At 44.4% G+C, this 27,500-nt stretch overlaps 1 protein-coding gene across 3 annotated transcripts in view; it reads right to left on the bottom strand.

The window, feature by feature from the left end:
* Positions 1–498: 498 nt before the first annotated feature.
* Positions 499–27,500, bottom strand: part of Washc5 (WASH complex subunit 5) — a 54,693-nt gene continuing 27,691 nt past the window's right edge. Inside the window, exons 12-29 of one of the 3 annotated variants that reach the window (XM_063231108.1) lie at positions 26,245–26,357; positions 24,636–24,802; positions 24,487–24,562; positions 23,124–23,234; positions 22,311–22,451; positions 20,999–21,079; positions 17,632–17,733; positions 16,441–16,620; positions 15,536–15,660; positions 14,199–14,361; positions 13,717–13,819; positions 13,549–13,628; positions 10,315–10,418; positions 9,434–9,563; positions 7,889–7,985; positions 5,804–5,957; positions 3,581–3,668; positions 499–847 (exon numbers count right to left, since the gene is read on the bottom strand). In XM_063231108.1, coding sequence (XP_063087178.1) covers positions 791–847; positions 3,581–3,668; positions 5,804–5,957; positions 7,889–7,985; positions 9,434–9,563; positions 10,315–10,418; positions 13,549–13,628; positions 13,717–13,819; positions 14,199–14,361; positions 15,536–15,660; positions 16,441–16,620; positions 17,632–17,733; positions 20,999–21,079; positions 22,311–22,451; positions 23,124–23,234; positions 24,487–24,562; positions 24,636–24,802; positions 26,245–26,357 — 2,072 coding nt within the window. In that variant the 3' untranslated portion in view covers positions 499–790. Of the gene's footprint in view, positions 848–3,580; positions 3,669–5,803; positions 5,958–7,888; positions 7,986–9,433; positions 9,564–10,314; positions 10,419–13,548; positions 13,629–13,716; positions 13,820–14,198; positions 14,362–15,535; positions 15,661–16,440; positions 16,621–17,631; positions 17,734–20,998; positions 21,080–22,310; positions 22,452–23,123; positions 23,235–24,486; positions 24,563–24,635; positions 24,803–26,244; positions 26,358–27,500 lie in introns of those variants that run through there. The other 2 variants (XM_063231109.1, XR_010041222.1) reach the window with 2 other exon arrangements.

The raw sequence follows: 27,500 nt of genomic DNA, 5'->3' as shown, positions 1-27,500 counted from the left end.
GCTGACATGCCTCAGTTGCCACTGTGAGACCCCTTGGTAATTTTCTTACAGAAGGAGTAGTTAGGGTTTTGAGGGCGTTAAATGCGTATTAGACACAAACTGTTACAAAACAAAGAAAAAATAAAGCGTACGGATATGCTCTTGGGGCCTGGGGCGGACACAGACTGCAGTGGAAGGTCTGGAAGCAGTGCAGGTGGAGAACCCAGAGCAGCTGCAGCGTGCCGGCTGCACCCTGCCACCCTGCGCCTCAGTGCTGCCTCCCAGGTGAATACTCTGCTTTTTTGCAATACTGGGGACAGAACCCAGGGCCCTGGCACTGAGCTGCACCCAACCATTTTATTTCTTTTGAGACAGTCTTGCCAAGTCACTAAGTTATGAGGCTGGGGTCTAAACTGGGATCCTCCCGCTTCAGCCTCCTGGAGCACTAAGGTTACACACATGCACACCATGCCTGGATGAACAGACATGTTCAAAACAAAAACAGAAAGACAACTTGGGTAAGGGCAACACAATTTTACTGAAAAACTGAGTTGCACAAATAGTTTTTTAGAACATAAAACTAAATGGATTTAACATTCGCTTTCAGGAAAACCGTGTTCTGCTTCCATGTGATGTAAACTGCAGGTAACACCACGATGGGCCAGTGCTGTGGGGCAACTTCCTCAGGGTGTTTCGCGCCTTCCAGGGTGAGGGAAAACAGTCCCAGGGCAGCTGGGTTTCTTTTCAGTTTCAAATCCACTTCAGTGAGGGGAAGATGTAATCTCTTCATTGAAAACGTAGGAGAAAAAAGTTATAGGACTGTTCTGAATTCATCGAAAATGAAATTAGGCACATGGGCTTCAGCAACCTGAAACAGTAAATGGAAGGGCTTAATTACTCAGCATTAGCAAGTGTAGACTTTCCCTCATGAGAGTGAAAGAACTCGAGCTCTTCTATGGAGCAAGGGGGCCCAGGGACGGCTGGACTCCCCGGAGTGGCCCGCTGGGGACAGCGGCAGTTTCTGGCAGCCAGTCCTGTGTCCCGTTCTGTCCAACTCTGAACACGTAAGCACCCAGGTGTCCTGGCCGTCAGGGGTGCCAAGACGCCTGGGAGCCATGTGACAGCCTTCGTGGACTGACCACACTGAGCCCAGTAGGGTGTCTGGAGGGGACCATGGGGAAACTGAGGCAAGGGGAGGGGCAGGAAAGTCCTCTGAGACATGCACTTCTTGGCTGTGGTGGGGGACCCTGAGAACCCCAGAATGGGCTGGGAGTGGAACTGGATGGCTTCTGATGGCTGCAGATGAGCAGTTTTAATGAGCAGTTCAGTTTTTTTCTGATTATGAAGGCTGTTAGAGGAAATTTAGAAAATGCAGATGAGTAAAAAATAAATAACATCTCTGATTTTCATCTCCTTCAGAAAAGGAGAACTGGTTGTTCAAACTGAATTCTTCCCATTTCCACACACTCCTACCTCCACAAAACCAACCTCCTCTCACCTCTCTTGGTCAGGCTTGGCGGGAACCAGCAGGGAGGTGCTGGAACGGGTAAGTATAGTACCAGAGTCTTTACAATAGATGAGGCTGAGTTACCCTCAGAGGCTCAGCCAATTCCCACTCCCGCAACTACCCCCTGAGGGGTCACCCATGACAGTCTCCCTTTACTGGGTGGAAATGGTCACTTCTCAGACACTGGCTGGCACCCAAGGGAGGTGGACCAAGCTGCTCCTAGACACTGCCTGCTGACCCCCTGTGGCCCTCTCCCTCTACTGGACTGGTAATATTTTTCTTACTGATTTGGAATAGCAAATGTAAATCAAGGAAATTAGTCTTTTGCTGTGATTCTCTTATTTTTTAGTCTGGACATCTGACAAAGAATTAATTACATTTGTCATTTCATTAAACACTAAATCTTTTCCTTTATAGTGTTTCCCTCTGGTTGCCCTAAAAAGTGACATACATTTGTCTAAAATTTCTGCTAGTTACCTGCTTAATATGTCACTCTGTTTGTCTGTGTGCGGGTGTGAAGGGACTGATTGCTACCCTCAGCCCCGGAGGGACTGTGTCCCAGGGCCATTGACTGCCACTGCCCGCCCTGCCGCGAGGCCGCGGTGCTGCTGCCCCACACAGCTGTGCGCCTCTCCTAGGTTATGTCAAGGCTGCTCATTGCGTCCATTGAGCCTGCTGTTCAGTTTTACACTAGTACTATACTATTTTGATTTTCGTAGTTTTACAATGCCTTTTAATTGTATGTTTTCAATGTTTTCTTCTAACAATAGTCCTTTATAATCCTACTTCTATCAAATTTTAAAAAACTTTTAAGTTAAAAAATTACCTGAACCAAGCATGGTGGGATTTATGCCTGTAATCCTTAGTATGTGTGGGGGCTGAGACAGGAGGACTGCCAAGTTTGGAACCTTGTCTCAAAATTGCAAAGAAGCACAGGTAGACTTGTCTTGCATGTGCAAGGTCCTGGGCTCAAACTCAACAACTATCTGAGATTTCGATTGTAAGCACTGTAAATGTTCAAACTAGAAAGAACTGGTATGGGCATAGTGTGCAGTCTCCTCATTCATAACAGAAAGTTTTAAAACTTTAGTTCTTCCCTAAATCAGTCCATTAGGCTTATTAAAAAGGGCATTCCCAACTATGCTATATCCTTATCATTTCTGTGAGTGAGAACTTTTCCACACTATGGGTTTAGTTTTTGTTTTTGAGAAGGGTCTCACTGTGTAGTATAGCCTTCCCTTGAAATCTCTTATGGAGTCCTTGCTGGCCTCAAACTTGCAGGGGTCCTGCAGCCTCAACCTCCTGAGTGCTGGGATTACAGGTGTGCACCACTCTGCCTAGCTGTATTTTTTTTTTTTGATGTACTTATTTTGTGTATTTATTCTATTTCCTGTAATTCATTCTGTACTTGTTAAATACGTCACTGATTCTAGTAGGTATTCAAAGAAGACAATTACATTCTCAACATGTAACACAAATTTTAGTGTTCCCACACCACTGCACTTTGGCTCTGTTCGTGGCCTTGCACCCTGTACCAGTACCAGGAGAAGCAGTGTTACATCTCACTTTCACAGTCCTGACTCCAGTAAAAAAGTACGGTCATTCTAGTAAGTATACACCGCTGCTTCATTTTGAAGAAATGGTCTTTGACATCCATGTAGAGAAGTATCTTCAACTTTTTGTCTACTTTAAGAAATTTGGAATGACTTCAGCATCTGTTCAAAGTCTATATTTTACATTTTGGTAAGTGGGACTAGTACTGAGGAAGGGAAGAAAAGGGATCTCTTAGAAGGTAAAAAGTAGTCTCTCACTTTATGAAGCAATGACCTGTAGCTCTGCGTGTGGCATGAGCTTAACCACAGGGGCTGTGGTGCCAGGTGGGTGGAGAAAGAAGGATGTACAGAGGTGCAGTTAGGAATCTCCTCATGTCAGCCTGAGCGTGGGCAGGAGGAGGGCACTGCAGAGAGGGGGCCCGGGAGGGAAGTGGGGTGGAGGGGAGGGTACAGCAGGGGCGGTGCTCACCTTACCCACTCCACTTCCCGCAGGTCCCTACGTTACCATCTATGTGCAAGCAGCTCTTTTGTGTGTTCTTACCCTCCTGGGGAGCTTGGTGTACCGGACATAGTCCTCCAGGAACAGGAGGGCGCCCACAACTTCTGCAGGCATCTCGGGTATCTTCTGGCTGTAATGGAGAGTGGCTAGGCTCAGTTCCCTGCTTGGCATGTGACAGACCTCAGCTCAAACAGTGAAGATGGATTACTACAACACTCAACGAGCAGCTCCACTGGACGCCCTCCTGATTCTGACCAAGCGTTTACCCTGCTCTCACATCTTCAGGAGCCTGCCCTGGAGAACACAGCCTGACCACCACTCTGCTGTACTTAACTGTCTCATGTGCAGCATCCCAGCTCTCACTCGCCAGTGGTGGCAGCCGAGTCCGTCCTGCATGCTTCCCTGAATGCGAACATTTTCAAGTTCCAGCTTGGGCACTGCATCCTCCCTGAAGCCCCCTCCCCCGACTGCCCTGGGCAAGGGGGCTTTCTCCAAGATGCTCCCTTTTCAGCTCTTCTATGCCAGCTTCTTAGAGCACAACTCTTGGAAAGCCTGGGTTTTGCTTCACTCTTGTGAGTCCAGGATCTGGGACTGTAGTGTCTCTGAGAGCATTAAGGAAACACAGCACCTGACAGTTCTACGGGACCCATGCGAGCCTTCACTCTTTTGACTGTGATATCATACACTGTTGTAGAGCAGGGGCACCTCTGCGTCCCGACAGAGCCAGCACCCCTTCTTGTTTCTACTCAAAGGATTCTCTAGGTGTCAAGCCTATTTCCAATGTATGTACCGCCTGGCATTTCTAGTTAATGAAGGGCCATACGGTACTGAATTACTGACCTGCTTTTCAGAGGGTCTGTTGCTTTTGCAAAGGTGAGCAGAGGCTGCACCTGGAAACGTTTGCTTGTGCCAACCCCAGGGGCTGGGCCAGAATGGGTGTGCTCCGCTAGGGGCAGCAGTGGGGCTCATGTACGTGAGTCCACAAACCCGGGGCCTTGTGTTCCTCTGCGCTGCTCAGGCATAATCCTTGACCTACGTGCTCCTCTCCCTGCTGACGACTCACAGGTTGCCAGCAACACGCTAGACAGTGCCGCACTTCAACTGGTTTTTTGTAGTGCTGGACTTTTTCATCTCCCCAAGTTGCCCAGGTGGACTTGTACTTGCAAACCTTCTGCCTCAGCCTCCTAGAATGCCGGAATTACAGGCCCGTACCACCTGGCAGGGCTCTAGCCCTTACAGTCTCTAAAGAGGAAGATGGGCTTGCCAGTGCTTGACAGACAGGAAACCATGGTTGGTGGTGGCCAGATGCATGGCAATCACCTCCTACTCTAACCATGCCAGCTGGAGTCCTCACCTCCTCTGGGGCCCGACGCTCTGCTTTCCAAATGACTCGTTCCATGATGATTACTGCAATTTCATCTTGCTTTTATTTATTTATTTATTTTGCCTGGAAATCGAACTCACAACCTCACACTTGCCAGGCGGGTACTATACTGCTAAGCTGTATCCCTGGCCCTGCAATTTGATCTCTGACAGTTTCCTGTCCTGCTGGGATCTCTTCTATGATTCAATTGTTTAGAAAACCTGCTTTTTGAAGTAAGTCTGATCGTGTATCCTAGAAAAACATCCAGTATCTGTTCAACTCATTACCTAACGTGGAAAACCAGGCCTCACTATAGTTCACAGGAAAAAGTCTCCAGGATGAACAGAGAATGCCAAAGCCACACCTGCTTTTTATGATGGGCAACACAAACCCTGAGAGGTCCCCAACCTGGGGACCCAACCTTGCCCACAAATGCAGCCAGGGACAGGCAGAAGGTGCTCATTTAAAAGGTTGAGCAACAGTTCCATCAAAACCAGAAGAGGTATCGCCAAGGGAGGGACCTGTGCCATCTCAAGGGCAGTGAGACCTCCGCGCAAGATGTTCCCAGACAAGCTGGTTCTAAGTGGCACTCGGCACCCTCAAGTTTCAGTAGTGTAGTGTGTGGCCTTGAGAGGACGTGCGTGCCTGCCGAAGGGGACCAGCTCTGGGCAGTGGCCCAGCAGGAGCTCCTTGAGGCCTGGTAGTTTGATCCAAGACAGCAGGGGGAGAGGAAGCTCTGTTTTCCTCCTGGTGGCTGCTGAGTGGAGGCACAATCATTCCTGGGAACCCCTGAAAGTCCACCCCACTGCACAGACAGAGAAGCAGCCCCTGCCTGTCTCTGAAGAGGCCCGTGGCAGTCGCAGTCGGGGCCCGCACTGGACGTTCAGCTCCGTCTCCCATACCTCGTACACTGCTCCACTGTGGAGCGGATGAATTGGCCCAGCAGCGCCAGGAACTGCTCAGTGTACCGGGAGTGGAACTGCTTCAGCAGAGTGAGCAGGCCCAGGACGAGTGGCGGCCAGTCCACGGGGTCGGCAGGCTTGCGGCAGACCATGCCTGCAGGAGGGGACACACGACAGCCTGAGTGAAGCCCACCTTGGCAGCATTTGTTACTATTCATCTTACGAGCGTCAAGGTGTCTAGAGGGAGGGGTGACGACTTGCGACTGTGACTGGAGTCAGCCCCGTGGCTGGTGGGGACTCTCCAGCGGTGGAAGGGATGAGAATAAGTGGGCACTCATGGGACTCCTCTTTCTTTTGGACTTTAAGGAAGGGACAGATGCAGTGAGAATGTCAGAGATGCCTGCAGCTGACACACCAGGTGCTCCCGAACTGCTCTCCTAAGTGAAAGCAACCGAAATTCTGGATGGAGTGTTTTCTAGAGCCTTTAAACACAGATGGGGAACGGCTGAGGGAAGAAACCTGAGGCCTGCGCCAGTGCCCGAGCTGGCTCTGAACTCGGGTTTCTGTGGACGTCGAGACTCTGACTTCTGCCTGGCTGGCAGCACCAGACACAGGGGACGAGTGCAGGGCCTCGGGGGGATGCTGATACAAAGTGGGGAGACTTCCACTGCTTGTGCTCAACCTCACCATCAAATCAAAGTATCAAGAGTGCACTGGCATAGGACAACGAAGAATGGAATGAAATAGAACCGAGAAATAATAGTCTTATGTGGTTATCTGGGTGTCCACCAATATAATAAACAAGTTAGTGGGCAAATCCTTCGAACAAACCTACTGAAACTGGATGACTTCTGAGCACAAACACACCCTGAACCCTGTCCTCAAAGTAATTCAAGCCAGACCCGGACCTCAGCCAAAACCACAGAGCTCTCAGAAGAACACCTAGGAGAGCATCTTTGTCACCCTGGGCGGACACAGCTTTCACATACAGGACCCAGGAAGTACCACTATGAGTGAGTAAGCTGGGTGTCATCAACGTTAAAACTACCCACTAGGAAAACGAGCAGAGAAGCCCGTGTGTGGGGAAACAGTCTTACTGAGTAGAGACACAAGGAGCGCTGAGAGGAAAGACAGCTCTCTGCACCTTCGGACACACTTTTCTGATCGTTCTGGGTGTCCTTTAGCCGGACTCGACCCTGGATGGGGCTGGACGTGGTGCACTGAGTCTGCTCCTCCTCCCTGGTGCCACTGTTGCTGGCAGCGCCAGAACATGTGTACACTGGGCAAGTGTGTTTGAATGAGGGATAAGAGCAGTGAGGACGCTACATTTTACCCTCTGAAGCTCATGAACTAGGAAGGGAAACACCTTAAGGAAGAAACACAGTTTGGAATTTCTGGTTAAGAAAAAAGTGTCATTGTTAGAAATGCTCTCACTCTTCTACTGCTTTTTAAATGAACTGAACACGATAGTGGATTTAAAAGTTTCTGCTTGGTTGGACACTATGCTTGGAGACACAGAAATTACTTGGGAACCTACTCAGTTTGTTTTAAACATTGTTATAATTATCACTGACAGAAAACGATAGCTATACATAGGCCAGAGGCATTGAAAGCATATCTAATGTTTCTATCAAACAGGTGATATGCTACCCTATGCATATTAAAAGATACTCATATACTGGTTAATCTCCTTGTTTTTAGATGTTCTTGTGTTGCTTTTTGTGCATTTTTTATTTTTAGCTTGTTGTTACTATTTTCATATCATAGTTCGTCTTACAGAGGGGGCTCATGGCACTTGAAGGAATAGAACATAGAAGAAGCCTCTTCATACCATAGTTAGCTGCTCAAAAAGGAGAGGAAAGATCCTTCACACATCCCACAGATTGGGTCATTAACCCTCAGAAAGGGAGGCTCCACTTGGCTGATTCTTAAGTTCACTCTCTACATTTCACCAAGGGGTGTCTCATTTTAGAGGCCCAAAACCATGGATTTCAGAGATACATTTAACTACACAAAGACCTCACATTTAAACATTCCTCTACTTCTGGTCCTTATTGAAAAGAATAAATATTATATATACAGTACCGAGGTTTTTGCTGTACTGAAGTTTTGGCAGCTGAGCAATCAGAAACAGAAAGTTGACAACTGGGAAGTAGGGTAAGCGTTTTGTTGTTATGTAAATCTGGAAAAGAGAAAGGTAAGAAAAATTGATGGTGTTCTCTTATTACACAACAACACAGAAAATATTTTTAAGTGAAAAGCTTCAATATACTCCAGTCTGCTTTTCAGCCTACCTAAAACATTACTAAATTAACTGTCTTCAGAGTTCTGTTTAACACGTCTGGCTTCGTCCAAGTGTAAAAGCTTGTAGCACAGTCAAGCCCTTCTGAAAAGTACTTTGCTGAGAGGTGACTAGTTCCTTCCCTCTGAACTTTGTTAACACCATCAAAGAAGGGAAAGGAGACAGGGGTAGTGAGCAAGAATGGGAGGAGACAGCAAAATTAAGAGTAATCAAGGAGCAGGTATGTGGGGCACACATTTAACCCCAGCACTTTGGGAGGATCACAAGTTTGAGCCCAGCCTGAACAACATGAAGACTAAGCAAGATCTTGTCTTACAATAAAAACAATTCTGAGGATCTGGCTCAAAAGGAAGGCCGTGGGTTAAAAAAAAGGTAGCCAAGAAGATGTATCTAGAGAGAAGCACTAAGGCAGGGAACTGGGTGAAGAGAAGAGGTCGACAAGGAGAGGGGAACAGGGGGAGGTCCCGGTAGTAGTGAGTGACAACACAACTAGCACGCAAGACAGCCCAGTCCTGCCAGCGGCCCACTCTCCCCTGGCAATGTGCAGGGTGGCTGCCTCTAGACAACATGGCAGAAGGTGGACACTGGCAGCCACATCCATTCTCCCAGCTGGCTCCAGACCCCCTAGCAGGCTGGGGTGCAGAGCCACGGAGCCAGCCGGGGAGCTGGCGTGCTCCCAGGGCCAGCATTTGTGGGCTGCGGAGAAGGAACCAGGGCTGGGCTAACAAGGACTGGGCACAGGGTGAGCGCTAAGTATCCATTTAGCAGCGTCGGGTGCCTGTCCTCTCACCCACAACCAGAGACATCAACATGGACAGCACTGAGTTCACAGGTTTCAGAAAGCCATCAGGACAACACCCTGAGGCAAACCCAGCCTGTTTCTGCATGAAAGGAAAAAATACTCAGAATAAGGAGGTTAACGAGTGAGCACACCCTGTGTCTATCAGTTCAGAGCCGGTTTAGCCACCTGTGAGATCTGGGACTCGAGTAAGGAAGGGCCCAGAGCTGCCCTGCAGGACAGGCAAGCAGCCCACTGTGCAGGGCAGTGGCCACAGCTGTGAGGGCAGCGCCCCCGCCAGCTCGTCTCTTCTGCCACCACAGTGCTGGCAGCTTCCTGCAAGCTCTGACCATGCAACACCATCTGCTTCTCACAGCCCTAAGCAGGCGGCATGGGTGGATCTGCACCTGGAAAGGGGAGGGAGCCTGACCAACAGTGGGGCCCGCAGCGCCCGAGATCCCCGCCTTTCTCCAGTAACCCATTGGTGCAGCCAGATCACCTTTCACACCACTCTGCCCTCTGCCACACCGTTCCACGTTTTCTCACTAACCTTGTTCAGCGGGTTGTGGATGCCTGCTGCCTCCAGATAGGACGTGATCTCATACAAGAGCGTGTTGTCTTCCTTGGGGTAAGGAAGTGAAGGGTCCTGGTAGTGGGCTTCAATATCTGCCAGGAGAGCCCTAGGTGGCAGAAAAACCAGTGGTAACACAATGATTAGCTGAATTTTCATAACCATCAACACAGGTCAGTGACGGTCAGTTTCAGGGGCTGTTTCCTCATCTGTGAGATGGGGGCTTGGTCCTCCCCAGCCGCTCCATTTCACCTCTGTGAGTGCATCAAAGTAGAAAGTTTGACCTTGCATTGCTTTATCTTTTGGAGTCAACCTAAAAAAATGCTTTCGCCACTCAAATGTTCATGCACTGCTGACCTCTTCACACCTACTTGGTCAAAAGCACTGACTTCCTGCCACTGCTCAGCTCTCAGGAGACGGCTGGAAATGACAGCAGGCACTGGGGAGGAGACGGCATTTGTGCTCCCAGCCTCTGCTGGTCATGGCCAGCTCCCCTCCACTGCCCTCTGGATGGTCAGACGAGCTAGCAAGCCCTCAGAGTAACCAGATGTCTGCCAGGACTTGGGTAACTTTTCCAAATCCATGCCAAGAAGCTACTGCAGTGTCTGAGGTGTATCAGGTGATCAATATATGCTGGCAGATCAAAAAACTCCATTTAGAAAAAAGTAAGAATACTTGGGAAGAGGTTTCTGAAGACAGATTTTTTTCCCCCCAAATCCGTGGAAAAGAGGTCAAGAAATTCAGAGAAGAGCTCAAACAAGTCAGAAATCTCTTCCCCAAAACAAACTTGAAAAGAGTAAGAAGTGAAGAAACTGGGGTGCTTCGATGATGAACAATCCAAACCACACTCTGGCACTTACTTATTGAGATTCTCCAGAGCAGCCGCCAGATGTTTGGAGTCAAACCGACAAGAGTAATTTAACTCATTGGCAATCTGCTGCCTCAGAATCTGCATCTGCCCAACCTGTGAACAGCAAGAGCAAGAGAAGAAATACACCTGAGTGCTTTGAACCGGCAGCAAGGAGGCAAACAGAGGCCAAGTGTCCATGGGAAAGGTCCTTGTGCTCCAGAATTCTGTACGGACTCCCTGCTGGGCTCCACGGCCAAGACCGAATTGCCCTGATGGAACGGGAGCCTCTCTCGCTTGCTGCATGCCAGCCTCAAAACAGCCCCAAAGCTAAGATTTACTCAGTGATCCAACAGTGTTTAGCTCTTCATGTGAACGCAAGGTATCGGTCTCCAAGCTACATCTCGTCCTTTGAGGACAAACTCTGCAGCTGAGTGGCTGCTATGCGAAGCCTTACTTCATCTCAGGTCCAAGGGATGCCCCTTTACCTCAGCAGTCTCTCACTCAGGAAGAGGTCGGTCCACACCACACACAACTACAGGGTAGTAACTGTCTAGAGGAACCTAATACAGTGGTCCAAGAAGGCCCCGCTAACCATGAGGATCTTAATCCAAGGTTCCCAATTTCTCTGTGTGCCTTGAAGCCCTTAGGGAGTCTAGTGGAACCCACAAACACCATCTCAGAATAATGTAAACATTTGTGCAAAATAAAATAGATTAGCAACAGAAGCCAAACTGTAATATAACATAATGATCAAACTACTTATGAGAACAAATCTGTGTAAAGCCTTTGGTAAAAGTGATAAAAGGAGATGGATGGAGTAGCACTTACAAATACGGAATGACCTCAGATGTTTTCATTTCAACCACTATTCTTTTTTTTTATATATATATATATTTACTTTTTATTTTTCATATGTCTAAATTTTATGTGCCACAAGGTTGTTTAAATATTACATTATGAGAAAGAGAACATTACTGACATGAAATATTTATACATATACAAAGTAAAATATATAAACCTTATATTTAAGAGAGATTATTAAAAATACTTAATGTTTAGGTAATTTTTCAAAGAATTATTTTATTGAAGCCCTACTGTGAATGTAATCAAAACTTCAACCACTATCCTTAGAATACTATTATTCCATTTACATGAAGAAAATAAAAGCCAATCCAAAAAATGCTACTTATAAATAAGAAACCTTTTAACTCACAGAAAAATACTACTTAACAATTAGAATAAGGTGGCACTTAAGCCAAGGCAGGAGGACAACTATGCGTTTGAGGCCAGCCTGGGCTATATAGTGAGCTCAAAGCCAGTCTGAACTACGTAGGGAAACCATGTCTCAGAAAAAGAAAAAAAGAAAAAGGTAATTAAAATAAGGCAAAACCAACAAAATAAGCTCTCTCAGGGCACTCAGAAAGGGCTCTTAAACTTTGAATGGGGCCCATATAATTTCTTGTTTAACTCTCTTCTGTCAAGCGTTTAGAAACATCCATGTAGAGATGGAAGTAAACCTTAATATAACTTGTGCTCCCTTAATGCAATACTAAATCTTCATGACCAACATTTTCTATGTTTGCTACTAATGCACTTCCAGATTTAATGAACTACTTAGAGACACTACATAGTCTGGGATAGGTATAAACACATTCTACCCATTTATGTGTCTATTTAGGGCTACTGGTCTACTGCTCTTCCTCCAGGATTTTTCTGGAATTGTGTGTCCAGGACAATGTGTTACTGACACTTAGTGTCGTAATAGCTGCGTGTGACTGTTCAGAACATTCTCACTGCCATTCCAGATCAACACTGGTTTAGGGACTGCCAATTTCCTAATCCATGGAAAATGGCAAATTTGCCTCTGGGGGTTTTATTAAAAGATCACCGACTGAGACACAGTTACCTGGTTACCAGTGAATCACCAGCAAGTATAAATAACAGTCTAGTAGCTGGGAGAGAACCAGCTGGTGAGCCCAGGGAACCTCTGGATCCCTGCAGGCAATGGCTCTGTCTCCCTAGGTGTTCCTCCCTGAGACTTAGGCCTGGCCAACCACAGGTCATTTTCTACTGCTCCTAAAAGGCTGTCCAGCAATAAGAAGCACACAGTACTGACAATCGGAAGCTAAGGGGACATGAGGCCCACGTAACGAGGGTATCGACCACACCCACAGGCCCCTCGTATTTTTGCCTGGTTGTTCAGCGGTCCAAAGTACAGTGAAGACAAACCAAAACCCTCCCACTCCCCGAAATGGGCAGGATCATAGTACAAACCCCACTGAGATGCTAGTGAGTACAGTCTCAGTACCTAGCCACACACCCGGGAACACGAGCCTAGAACTTGGCATTCAGGACTTCCCCTGGCCTGTGACACTTTTAACCATGAATCCTAGTTTTTCACCAGGAAATCTACCTTCCTACTAGCCTATAAATAATCTTTGTGACAAGACAGGCAGCATTTCCACTAACTCTACAGTCACTGCAGCCACTGACACGCCTTGTGCACAGCTGGTGTCTAGTGAAGTACTACTGGCCACCTGGGATCATCAACCCATAAAGAAGGATGTGCGCAGGGCAGCAGCTCCCTCCTGTAGGGTAGACCATGGCGCAAGGCAGGAAAGCAACTGAGTGTATTCTGAAATACGCTGGGGTTCCACCCAGCTAGCTAATCTGCTGGTCTTTTTTCTTCATTTCCAATTCTGTCCCAGAAAAACCTGGCTTTCTAACATCTAGGCACCTTCTCTAACAGCTACTTAGAGAAGACTCGGATTTGGAAAAGGAAAGATCACTTCACTAGATGGACTTGAAGAAGAATGTCCATCTCGTATATAAGCACTCTAGCCAGAGGCAATTCCAAAGGAGCTGGTTTTACTAAGTAAAAGAGGAATAGATAGGGCCAGAAAAAGCCTAGTCAGTAACAGCCTCCAAAAGGAAGATAAATAAACGAATTTAGAGGTAACAACAGTCCTGGAAATACTGAAGCTAAGACCTTTTCACTGAACTACATCCCTGACCTTTTAAATATTTTGTTTTTGAGACATGGCCTCTAAGTTGCCCCGGCTGGGTCTGAACTTGTGATCCTGCTGCTTTAGCCCCCTAGAGTGCTGGGATTACAGGCATGCGCCACCATGCCTGGCTTGATATTTTTTTTTAAAGACAAAGACAAGTAACTCTCTTTAAGCCATTAGGTTACAAGAATCGCTTCAAATCTATAGCAATTGTCATCGTCTCTCCCACTACATACCTTCATAATTGCCTCCAGGTAAGGGACCCAAATCTTCTGCGTTTTGGCAATGGCAGAAAGATAAATTTTATTTGAATTTGCTGAAAGATTAAAACATAATTTCCTATTTAGTGACCTGAGAAAGGCAACACTGTTCTGTCCACTGTAGGCTGGTCTCCAGACACTCACCGACGATGCTCTTCAGGGGGCTGACGGCATTCATGAGTGTTTTTAAAGTGTCCTGAACAGTTCTGTCTCTCAGGATGATCTTCTGAAACATACTGAGGAAGTTCTAAAAACAAGACAACACGATCAAGGACCCAAAGTTAACGAACAGATGAATAAACATTGTGGCTAAGTCAAGTGCAAGGTGGAAACGGTCTTAAGTCACCCAGCCCCTAAACACAGAAAAGCCACGACTCAGTTCCCGCTGGAGACAGACCCAGTGGGGATGCGTTACTGGCTTCCGAAAGAGAAAGTTTATTACCAAGTCAAAACTCATGAAAGCAGCCTATGTATACTAAGCTGACCAAAGAAATTCTAGTTTATGCTCAGCTTTTCTCTTCTGAAACCTGTATATGTTTGACATTGACAGCAAAGTTCAGAACCGAACTCAGCCAGATCTGCTCTCACTGCCAGCTGGTAGCACCCGGCCCAGGGCCCCGGCTCACCTGCAGCTCTCTGACAACCATGAAGCACAGGAGCCTGTCCAGGCCGTTCAGACCAAACGTCCCCAAGGTGGTCTGGATTTCTGAGAAAAGGCGACTGCTGGTCACTTCCTGGTGTGTCTTCATGTCATACCAGGTATTCAGCTGGTCGATGTGACACGTCATTCTAAAACAAGAGCAAAGCAAACCAAAAGCCCAGAGCAGCCTGAAATCCATTCTAAAGAGACGTTGCCTTGACCAGGATTTGGGTCGTGTGATTTGCACTTTCTAACTTCAGTGTCCCGGCATCCACAGATCTACATGTGACCACAGGGGGCCAGGCCTGGAACTTAGCTGGGCCACTCTCCCCCACCTGAAGTGTCTTTTGGAGCAAAAATGAATATGTAAGACCCAGTCTTACTTTTGGGAAAACATGGTAAAAGTCCTTCAGCAACTTAACCCATGGACACGAAGGAAGAGCTGCAGAAACTTATGGATCATTTACTCTTTTTAGCCCGAGTCAGATGAAATTTCTTATTTTTGCTGGAAATGCTGAACACATTCTAGACACAGTTTGTTAAGTCCAGATAGACAGTGGTGTAAAGGAGCCAGGTTGTAAGAACATTTCCTTTACACAAACTCAACTACACCTGAGGCCATGGACAGAGAAAGAGGAGAAGCCCTTTTCCCAGAGGTACCCACCCTGTCCAGGTGGGAGCAAAGGCCCTGGGACAACATGAGTTTGCCCCTCCTGCAGGAGACCTCAAGGCTCAGCCTGGGCTCAGAGAAGAAAAGGCAGGAACACAAGTCCAGCTGGATTGGGAGGCAGCATGCTGGCTCTGCCCTAGACTCCGCCTCAAATAAATAAGGGCAGTATTCATCCTAAGAATTCCACCCAGGCCCTCTGAGTGTGGAACTCAAGTGACCCAAACGCAGACTGGGATTCCCCGTGTACAAAGCCAGCAGGCTGCCCTAGTGCAGGGCGGTGCTCTGGGCTCAGGCGGCAGATGGGTTGGTGAGTGCAGTGTTCTGGGTCCACTACCTATTAACGGATGCTGGCCAGGGACTCCGCTTTCCTGGGGCTCCGTTATTCACTCTGTCTTTGGAATGGGAGTAAGAACAATGCTGCCATGCTGAATGGCTGTAATAAGGAAACACACAGCCCTAGATGATGTGCCCAGGCCACGGGGGAATGCCCAACATCCGGGGCTGCAGGCTGGGCTGAGAACCAAAGAAGTCATCTGGAGGGCTCAGGACATGAGGTGACAAGTGCAAAACCCACGGACTGAAGCAGGAGTGCACTACACGACACAGGCACAGATCAGACCATCCGGGGCGCAGCAGAATCCAGAAGCACTTACTTTGGGTCTGTGATTCGCAAGATTTCTCTGCACAGTCGGCCAATAAATGTTACAGACTCGTCCACAGGAGTGAACTTCGGTATTGGAATGTGGGTGGACTGGTACATACTCTGCCAGTCTTGAATCTAGAAAAGGCAGACTGACTCCAGTTATCTTTTCTTCACATAATTTTACAATGGTAAAACTGCATGAAGAGGGATAAAAGTCACTGGCCTTACAGAGGGAAACTCTAAAACAGTGACAAGCATCTACCCAGAAACATTATTATAACATTAAAAGCCACGACTATGACAAAATGAACTAAGAAAAGACTTAGAAACCTCTAAGCCTTCAGTTTACAAATTTGGTGCTTTTGTAGGCAAAGAACATTAGTAGATATTTTTCCAAGAAGATACAGGAATGGACAATGTGCACCTAAAATGGTGCCCCACACCATTAACCATTAAAGCACCAATCAAAATCACGATGAGACACCACCTCAAACCAACTAGGAAGCAAGAAGGGGAAATAACAAGAGCTGGTTATGACGCCAAGAAAGTGGATCCTCGGGCTCTGCTGGAAGGGAGGACAGCGACGCTGTGGTGAGAGGGAGGTGGCTCCTGAGAGGGCATGCAGAGAAGCAGTAAGGACGTGCCCAGCCCGCCTGAAGAGCACTAACTCATTTGAACCCTCCACCACTCGGGCTGTGGCAACACATTTTATTCTGTCGTCACTCAATCTGACCTTTTCTCCTTCCGATGGGAAGCTGAGGTCAGGTGCACAGAAACCTTAAGGTACCCTGACCATTTGGTGCTGATTTTTATTAGCCACTTAAATAAACTTGTTAGCTTCTCAGAGGTTGGGGTGTGCATTTTAACCATGAGACATAACAAATAGGGTTAAGAGTTTTAAAACTTAGCAATTACCTTTGTTCTTAAGAAGTTATTACATTCTTGCTCCACGTTATAATTTATAATACGAGACACTTCTTCCTGCCAGATCTTCAGACCGTAAATGTTGACATAGTCCTGAATGTACTCAAAGGAACGATGGAACCCGTCCATGGTAGCTCCCAACTCTTTCAGCTTGGGCATCAATTCACTTGGCTGTGCGGAAGAGGAAATTAAGTCTACTGTACTGGAGTAGACTACTACCTAACACACATCAACTACTACCTAACACACTTTAAATGATATGCCAACTAAGAGGCCTTGGCTATAGCTTGGGAGGTAATTAAACTTTGGAAATGCTTATTTCCTGCTTCACAGAGGATGATTAGCAATGGATATCAGGTATTCAGTGAAGAATATGTTTCATAGGGGAAGGAAGTCTCATGTACAGGAATATAAAAGTGAATAGTGATAGTTTCCTTCATGTCATTTGGTGAACATATCTTAGAATACATAAGATGTTTTAAGTTGAATTTACTGGTGAAATACCCTCTATACAATATTCAAGTTGTTTTTTTCTTTTGCTAAAAATTATTACATCTAATAGACAAAGCAAAACAAAAAGGGCCTTTATAGTTCCTTTTCTTTTTTTTTTTTTGCTCTTTTTCCTTTTTATCGGTACCGGGGATCGAACTCACGACTGCCTGCTTGCAAGGCAGGTGGCGTATGCCGCTGAGCTAAATCTCCAGCCCCCTAGTTCCTCTTCTTGAGAGTGAACAAATCCTTTTAATTAAAAGAAGTAAGACTGAGCCGGGTGTGGGGCATATGCTGGGAATACCTGGCGAGAACAGGTTTGAGCCCAGCTGAGGCAACTTAACAGACTCAAAGAGACCCTGTCTTAAAAAAGGACTGGGGCTATCGCTCAGCATGAAGGCTCAGACACTAAACAACAAACACAAAGAAAACAGACAAACTAACACCAAAGAAACCAATCATAAACATCAGTTCAATTCTTAAAGTTGGTAATCAACAGGTAAAGGAAAAAAACACTGGTTTTAAATAGGATTTTCTCATATGAATACAGAATCCGACAAAACTGAAAATGTATCAGCTGGTACTGAAATCACACTAGATGTACACAACAGGAGTAAAGGTCTGGTCGTGACAGCGCCCTCGCCCTGCTTCTGAGCTGAGCACAGCAGCACAGACGGCACTGACCACGTGTACCTTGGCCCGAGGGTTGAATATCAGTCCCCGGTGCAGGGCAAAGGCCACCCGTTTAACCAGCTCCTTTCTTATGCCATCTTCCAGCAACTGCTTCGGATCCACCTAAGCAAAAGCCAAAGCATTAAATGGAAGTGAAGACAACACCAGCCCTAGAGAGACTCAGCAAAGATGACTTTCGGAGTCTCAAAAAGGAATATTTTCCAGACTTATCTCCAGGTGATGTGTATTTCCACCCTTTTCTGCCCCTGTTTGACCTTAACAGTTCATACAGAATTACTAAGTTCATATAAAGTGGGTTCTGCCACTCCAAATGGAGTAATTCTCTTCTTTCACCATTCTTATGATGCTATTTATGATCAGGGAGAGAAAATAAGGGCCTGAATATGCTGTCTACTTCTGTAAACTTACTGTGTTAATTTCTCTGTAATGTGAAGGCTTTTGTTATTCTTTAAAAAAAGTTTACAAGATCCTTAACAAATCAAATGTTTTTATCAGGCTCCTTTGAATTGCCTCAGGCTCCTCTAGTTATTTTAATTGGTAAAGAGCCATTCTTTTAAGTAGTAAAGATAACTGATAGATTCTATCTGGTTTTGATTATATTTAAACAAGACACAACTGTAATGGGAGCTGTGGAAAATACAAAAGCTAGAGAAACACACTGGACCTACATCAGGAATATGCAGTCAACCAAATCCACTTTGCAGAGAAACTAAAGGCTAAGAGCCTGAGTTCTTCAACAAATCAACTGGAAAGAAAGAAAGGAACAGTAGAGAAACATGGCATACAATAGACTTGACATACATTATTTCCGTAAGTGAGCAAGTCTAAACTACCACATCTATAAACTTTCTCCCGAATAATAAACAGAGGCAGAGATTAGGTCGGGGCACATGAGAAGGATACAGAGTGGGACCAACTTTATTTCCTAACTTCCACGGTGGAATGGTTACACTAGACTCTCGACTTGATTAGCTTTTAGGGTGCCTAAGGGATTAGTAAAGGACACTCCTGGGTGTGTAAATGGAGTGCGACCCCAGGGGTCAAAATCTGGTCCCTCACGCTTTCCTCTTTGATGCTGTTCCCCTCTTCTGCTTTCTGACCTCATGAACTAAGCAGCTTTTCTCTGTTGTGCCCTTCTGTCACGATCTTCCTGCCTTGGAGTCAGCTGACCATGTACCATATCCTTTGAAACCGCAAGCCAAATAAACCTCTTCTCCAAATTAATGTGTCTGGTATTGTCTCAGCAATGGGAAAGTTAATATACACAGGGATTAGAATGAGTGGAATAGGATTCACCTTCTAAGAACCCATTAAACTGTGTAAATATTTCAGTAATTTTCAGGATGTCTTATTTTAAAACAAAAAGTTAATTATAAAAATTTATAACCAGTGACAATAAAATCAAAGAAGTAATATTAAGTTTTCAAGGAAACAATCTTTTTAAGAATAGATTTATGGGTCAGATGTTATAGGTGTTCAATGGCAGACTACATGCCTAGCATCTGTGAAGCCCTCAATTAATATATCTATCAGATTTAGGGAAATAGAAGTCAACGCATTCATGAATCTAAAGGTCTCATGTGACTCTTCCAATTCTTTTTGGATTTTCACTAATCTATAGAAATACCAAATACTCATAGGTAAAGTCTTATAATCCCCTCCTCCTCACTTTCTTTCTTTCTTTCTTTCTTTTTTTTTTTTTTTTTTTGAGGCAGGGTCTTGCACAGACCAGGCTGCTCCTGAACTCACTATGTAGCCCAGGTAGGCCTTGAAGTTGCAGGGATCCTCCTGCCTCAGCCTCCTGAGTACTGAGATTACAGGTCTATGCCACCACACCTCCACACGTACTGTCCTTTCCTATGAATCTGCAACAGTTAACAGTTCCACATGCATCTTTCAGATCTTTTTTTATTCATTCACACACACAAATTCATATATATTCATCTTTAAATACACGTATTTCAAAATCCAAATGGGACCATTGTGAGTGTGTTTGTGTGCACGTGTGTGCGCGCATGCACGCACACATTACCTTCACTGGGAGAAACTATCAGGCAACTACAACCTCAAAGGAGAAGAGGTTTATTCTGGCTCACAGGTTCAGTCTGCGGCTGGCTGGCTCCCAGGTGGATACCGCACACTGGAAGGGCCTGATGGGGAAGCAACCCACCACAGCCCAGGAGGAGAGAGAGGACAAGAATGCATCCCTCCAGGTCATGCTCCCGGAGACCCACCTCCAACAGGCCCCACCTCCTCTGGCACACTCAGCTGTGAACTCATCAGTGGATTAATATACACGTTGGTCTATTTGTTTTTTTAAATTTTCTATCTTGTGAACTTGATAGTGGCAAATTCTTTTTGAATGACTGCAGAGCAATCATGGATGCAGCACGACACAGGTAGATGCAGCCTTTTCTCTCCTGAAGGATACTTAGATCCATCTGATTTAAGATTGTTTCCCTCTCACAATGAACTTTTATATCTCTGTGTATCTCACTTGTAGGTCTTACTGACCAAAGTGAACCTATACTTCTTGTACATTTTTTTTTCTTTTTTATCGGTACTAGGGATCGAACTCACAGCTGTCTGCTTGCAAGGCAGGCGCTTATGCCGCTGAGCTAAATCCCCATCCCCAATAGTTATATATTTTTATAAAAATCAGAAATGTTCAGATTCTACTCATATCAGATAAATGAAAAAATAAAAAAGTACCATAAAATATACATGAATCACTAGTCAACACAGGATTATACATTAAAGCATCAATGAGACCTCTCTTTATACCTACAGGATGATGAAAATTTGAAAGTGGAGCTTGCATGCACGAGTGAGGACAGTAGTCTATTAACAGAGTACAATTATCTTAGCTGTCTGCACCTAAAAATACTAAAAGGAAGGGAGAGGGAAACAGGAAGAGAGGGCAGAAAGCAATTTAAAATCAGGAAATCAGGGGCTGGGGATTTAGCTCAGTGGCATAAGTACCTGCCTTGCAAGCAGGCGGTCATGAGTTCGATCCCTGATAAAAATGAAAAAGAAAAAAAAAAAAAATCAGGAAATCAAGTCATTTGTTCTCTTTGCCTCTAGAGAAATTCAGTGAAATGAGTTTTTCTTAGATTTAAATAATTCTTGGGTAAAATGGTTACTAATACCACAAATTTTCTCCAGAACCATAAGATAAATTCCAAGATTATACTTAAGATTTCTTCAAGTATTATGAACAATAAAAGTGGTAATACTCTCTCCTTTTACCAATCAAGAAAAGTCAGAAGTGAAACAGCAAGATGGTAGCATCACTTCCTATTCCACCATGCCAGAAAGACAAAAGCCACTAACCACAAGGCCACAGAGACTGGTGTCCAAACTGTACCTTGATGATGCCAACCAAAGTTGTCTTCATCATTAAGATGCCTTCAGTGAAAATGGAAATAGCATGAGTAAGCTTGGCAACCTTTAACAGAGAGAAAGAGGCACACTGAGGACTGCAGACAAAAGATTCACCACTTCCAAGGACAGGTAGATTACTGGCTAATAGTATGGGTGAGGCCAACAGGAAATGAACATGTGGATGGAACAAGATCACTGACGTCTTTTGCCTTGCACAGAAATAAGGTTTTATGGTGCCATTGAAAGACCACTGTTAGACACACTGGGTAACTGAAGCAGAAGGTCTTCATCCATTCTTTAACTCTGGACAGAGCACTCCCCGCCTTGGACTTCAATTTTCACATCTAACGTTTAGTAAGGATGGTTGCTACCAGCTGGAAAACAGCACTTCATTCCTTTCAGGTGACACTGATAAGGTAGGCAGATGCTGTTATTTTTAAGTCAAAATAAACATGAAATAACTGCTCAACCGTATAAATTCCTGACGCATGTTTTGAAACTGCATCAGAGAAGGGGAAGCTGACAATGGACATTATATTTTCAGTTTTCACATGACTTCTCACATCTTTAAATTTCAAGTTGAAGGAGAAAGAAGTAGAACTGTTTGGTGAGAACAAGCTCTGAATCTGCTTAACTCTCAAATGGGCTTAAAAGTCTAGAGTTAGGCAATGGTTAATGGGCTAGATTATTTTGAGCTGCTGGTTTGGTAAACAAATGGCTAAAATTTAATTATTTTTTCATTTGATGATGGTGCAAAAGTATGCCCATACTAACACTCTGTTCTTCACTTTCAGGACAGTATCTAATAAATTCCATGGGCTGTCAAAAACTTTTATTATAAAACAGGCTTTGGAATAGGTAATTTTGTTGTACCTCAGGCTACTATAAGCATTCTGAGCATGTTTAAGGTAGGCGGAAAAAACTATTATGTTCAGAGATTAGTGCATTAAATACATTTCAATTTAGGGTATTTTCAACTGAGGGCAATCGCATAAGTCATGGAGGAGCTGCACAAAAAGAAAAGGAACACGAACATGAGACATGCAGGGGTGGACTTTCCAAGACTGCTCAAAAGAAGCGACTGGCTGAGCTCCATTTCCCAGGCTTCTGATGACACCGGGAAAACGCCACGAATAAAGGTGTGGCTGTGCTAAAGCGGTGAACAGTGGCTGCTAGAGGGTAATACATTGGAATTGGCCTGGCGGTTCCCAGGTGATGGCAGGTGCCGCCTCCTGTCACACTTCATGGGGCTTAGTTTTCGGTGACAGAAGGCAGCAATCAGGGAGACGCAGCACCTCGTATCGTGGGCCGAGCTGTGCATAGTCCCGCAGCTTGTCTTTGTCCAGGCGGGTGGGCACCTCAATGATGTCGTGTGTCTGAAGCTTGATGATCTTCAGAAGAGACGTGAACATGCTTTCTGGGATGATCTGCAGGACCTTTAGGGACACGGAAGTGGGAAACAGACTAGAACCTCTTTATCATTTTCAGCTGACAAATACTAGGACAGCAGTGTTAACAAAGGACAGGGGTACAGAGAGAGCAATTCGTCTATGTGAGGGGATGGTGAAAACTTAACCGTTCATAGCTCATAGACTATGAAACTAATTCTCTCATGTGTTGCAAGTACATGCACCATTCCTACGCTGGGGCTCAGACATGTCAAGCAACATCCAGGGAGAGTGGTCAGCTAGCATGTGACACAGACAGACTAACTGGGAACTCAGGCCTGTCTGGCTTTTTGCTCCATCATAAGTTACTGAATCAAGGGCCAAAAATCCCCGTGAAAACTTAAAGGGGTTCTGATGAGGCTATGCTGGTTCTACATCTGATTCTTGTGCCAACCAGTTTATGATTTGAAGAAGCTACTACCACCTTTGTGTCTTAAGTTCTGCCCTGTGAAATGGACGTTAATACTACCATGCAAAAAGTAGGTATAAGTGACTTGAAAGTAGAAACACAGCTGCATGCCCGCAGTGGCAGTAAAAATAAGCTTATTTTCAGGTATAAAAACTTCTGGAATCAAACTTTGAAAAGGGGAAAGAATACAAGTGTACCTTTATATTAAGACAGTTGCTAGTCAACAAAGGTCACCTTGATGCTTGGCCTACCTTTCTCACATAGGACACCAGCTCACCAGAGTAATACTGAGACACGCTGAGGAGGTCAGGGCTGTTTGCTTGATTAATACGAAGAAGGGGCAGGTCTAAGGCAGAGGCAAGCTAGAAGAAAAATAACACACCTGTGTTTGGGGTTCAGAGAAGCCCAGAAATCTCTTTCCAGAAAACATAAGATACAAAGAAGTACTTGGAGTTTACTCAACAGAAGACGACAACCATGCGACTGCATCAGTATCACGGTTTCCAACAGTGCGCTTCTAGGAAGGGTTGATGCTTATGATGATGGCCATCAGGGTGAGGTCCCTGGGCATCACCTGTGACTGAATCAGCCCCGCACACTTCCCGGCCCCACCGTGATGGGTGGACTCAGAAATCTGGGGGTGGGCCCGCAATCCTCTTTGGGATAAGCCCTTATGGTCATTCTGATGCTTATTCTAGTCTGAGTGCTAAGGTGCTATCAGAGACAACTCCTCCTCTGGGAAACCAGACATGCCAATGGCTGCACTGTGGGCTCATCTAAGTCTAAGATGCCACCGAGTGTAAGAAGTACGACTCAGAAAGGAGGGAAATGCTGACAGCTGCACTCCGCTATAGCACTGATAACAAAATCCACTTACCAGCAGAGAGATGATACAATAAGCAAAAAAATGCACTTTAGAGTTGATAGGCCTGGTGACTTCTGGTGACACTGAGTTATTGTTGAAATTACAGGCCCTGCCTGTGTTGTTGGCCAGTATGCCCTAACCTATAGAACACAGCCTGTAGTAGAGGCTGGACTGGAAATTTCTAAAAGGAAGTTAATTTGTCTAGCATGCAGGAGGTCCTGCATTTGATCCCCAGCACAGCCAAAGAGGAAAAACAAACAAAAAAAGGATTTAATTCATATTTAGGGAATAAAGAAGCCAAAGGGCTCACAGTTTTTGATCCACTAATAAACCTTATTTTACTTTACTTATTTTAAAGTAAATATACTCATTTAAAAAACAATGTTCTGTGCATTTCTGGTTTTTTTGTCTTTGGAGGTACTGGCGACTGAACCCAAGGCCTCTGCATTGAGCTACGTCCCCATCTCTTTTCGTTTTTTACGTTGGGGTATGATCTCACTAAGTCGCTAAGATGCCCAGGCTGAACTCCCAGAGTGCTGGGATAACAGGCATGTGGTACCACATCTGGCTTACTGGTGTCTGTTGGAACCACGCTCTCATGGAAAAACTGATCACAGTTTTCAGTCTATAATAACACTTAAAATTACCCAATTTCTAAAAGGATGAAATCTTTGCCTGATGAATGACACAGGTATAAAGGTCAATTCTCTCCTTGTAACAGAAAAGTGATCTCACTGCATTTTACTCACCTTTAGAAATGTAGCTCTGAGTTTGGTAACCATGGATGGGTTTACCCTTATGCTTTCTTGCATGATGGATGTGAAACTGTAGAAAGAAATAAATTCTAAGAAGCTGTTCCTAGTGGCCTGCAACAGGGTGGTCAGTGCTTTCATGGTACCTGTCAATTAGCTGCCAAGCAAAGGAGAGGTCTCCAACGATCTGCATCGTGATCAGGACTTCCTCCTTAATGTTAATTGTCCTGATCATCTGGTGGAGAAATTTCCGTGTATCAGCAAGAAACTGACACACCTGCAGATTTGACTCTAACTGGTGAAATTCCTGAACCTGTATTATATAAAAACATATAATTTAGAGAGTTCACAGTAGCCTCAAGACACTCATTTTTCTTCTAACACTTCAAATAAAGCACATTGCTATCTCTTGATGAAATTTTTATTACAAATTGTAATTTTAGAAATATGTAAAAAGCACATTCTTAGGATTGTCTTGCACACACTGCTATAAGCAAACACTCCCATTTTCTATTCTACTATAAATAAACATAGATTGGAAAATCTTACTTCTGAAGATATGTATCATTGCTAAAAAAAAAATTCAACTTAAGGGCTGGCATGGCTCAGTGGTAAAGCACCTCTCAGTAAGCCTAAGGCCCTGGGATCCTCCCCGGCACGATACACTGCAACCACTGGCTGGTACCTTCAACAATCTTAAGTCTTTCTAGTTACTCTTTCATATCAAATGGTGCTTCAATAATGTCTGGAAATTTTCATGGTCTGTTACTCAAGAGGCCTGGGCTACAAGTCAAAATCAGGCAAAACACAAGGAGTCTGACTAACGAAGCTGTCGGTAGAAGCTTCTCCAAAGAAGTAGAATAGAGTGTAAGTATGTAATTGTTTTGGAATGAGAGACTGTGGGACACTAACACGGGGCATTAGACTGTGTTGTCACTTAGAGATCGTGTTAAAAACTTCCAAGAAATAATAAAAGCCTTAAGAAAGTCTGCCAGATGAAAAAGTAGTATTTGTAAATCTCTAAAAATGTACACTTACATCAGTTGGATGGGGTTACAGATAATATTTAAATAAAGTCTATAGTTTTTGTTCTCATGCTATACTTTCCATTTTAAACTTATTTAAAAGCAAAATTTAAAAATTTAGCTAAGTGTGGTGCTACACGCCTGTGACATCAGTACTGGTGAAGCTGAGACAGGAGGATCACCAGGAGTTCAAGGCCAGCCTGGACTACATATGGAGACCCTGTCTCAAAAGAAAAAACAATTTATGAGTGGTGAGGTATAATCACTATTTTGGGTACCCTCATTTTTCAGTAGATAAAAAAGTTATTTTTTCAAAAAAAACCATATGATCACTATGCAACTTTTTCCATTTTTGTGTATTTATTTCTAGTTTTTCATATACTTTTTACAAACCTAAAAAATGGTGTGTACACAATTTTGTTTTTACCTCCTTATCACTGATTTTGCAATGCTTCTGTAATTATTTTCATGGTTCTTTTTCTAAGACAACATGCTCCTTCAAGTTAAAGTAGTATGCTTTTTTTTTTTTTTTTGCCGTCAATCTACTGATGCTCGTTACTTATTTGTCCAGCTTAAGGACACTACATACAATGATGTAAGGAGTATACTAATGTGCACTACTTTTGCCTCTGGTGAAGTTGTCTAATATATATTTTTAGGAGCGAATTATGGTAGGGGTCCTAAGGTACAAGCCATGATCCAAAACTAATTCAAAGAAGACTTTCCTTACCTCCTCCAAAGCCTGTATTAGTTGCACAGTTTTTCTACCTGCAGCAGTAGAGTCATCGTAATTTAAAGACAGTATTTGTTTTGAGATCTCTCTGAACCAAGCTTGTAGATTTTCTGTTAATACAGAAACAAGAAGTGAAATCCAGGACTCCTACAGCTCTGGTTTTGAACTAATTAAGTCATCTCTTATGAACCTAGTTCTCACTAACAGAATTTTTACTATGTACCCAATGTTGCTTCTAGGAATTCTCTAAACCACAATAAAAATGTCTGGATGTACGCCTTTGCAGGACAGATTAACTTTCTACATAACTTAGTCTAAAATACCTAGCAGAAAATGCTTGAGGTCATGTGGGCACTGTACCCCATAGGTCCAGGTAGAGGTGCCAGGGACGGGAATCAGAAAGAATGGTGGGCAACAGCTATGGGACAGTGGTCTGCAGAGCAAAGACAGTGGCGGTGAGGAAGGGTGCTCTAAAGGGAGGCTTCTGGCAAGGTGACACTGGTCAGATACCCCCAAAGTCAATGTGCAGCCCAACACTTGCATTTGATTCGGTTCCCATCCAAGGCAGTGTCTGACCAGGATCATGGAAAGAATTAAGTCTGTGAACCAAGCCACCACCACACGTTTATTCTACAAGGCTGTAAGAATAAAATGAGTAATGTTTGCAGAAATACTTCTTAAACTGAAATAAACTATATCACCAGAAAAAAAAGTGGGAAGTGAGCACGCCAATGACCTGAACAACGCTGTGTTTATGAGAACCTAGAAGAGACAGCAGAGATTTATGAGCCTGATTCTAGACTACTAATCTGGCCAGACTGTTATAGATGGTTCTTGTATTTTGCCTTTTCATCACAACAGGGTGATTGTAAAACATAAGGCCAACTTCTATCACATCACTAAAAACTGGCTTTTTAAACAGAAATACTAGCATACTTTGGGAACATATGTTAGACACACCAAACAGCACAAAGAAATTCACAAAGGCCAAAATACAAAAATTAGTTCTTACTGATTAAAAATAGTTAAACTTTTTAATAAACAGTTACACTATATGAAGCAATTCTACTATATAGTTAACTTCACTGGAAACATCTGACAATTAAGATAAATATTAAGCATTTTAAAAAGTTTAATTTGTCACCTTAAAATTCAAATTGATCTCTCAGAGCTTAATAAAAATTTCTTATCTACAAAAATTTGAAGCAATGCCATGATTTTCCTGTAGATTTCCTAAAAGAAGCAGGACAAAA

The sequence above is a fragment of the Cavia porcellus genome, unplaced genomic scaffold (assembly GCF_034190915.1).
Source record: "Cavia porcellus strain 051 isolate PalLab524CR breed Dunkin Hartley unplaced genomic scaffold, mCavPor4.1 scaffold_19, whole genome shotgun sequence".
Classification (NCBI taxonomy): Eukaryota; Metazoa; Chordata; class Mammalia; order Rodentia; family Caviidae; genus Cavia; species Cavia porcellus.
The sequence above is the reverse complement of the archived record's forward strand: the minus strand, read 5'-3'. Positions and strand labels throughout refer to the sequence as shown.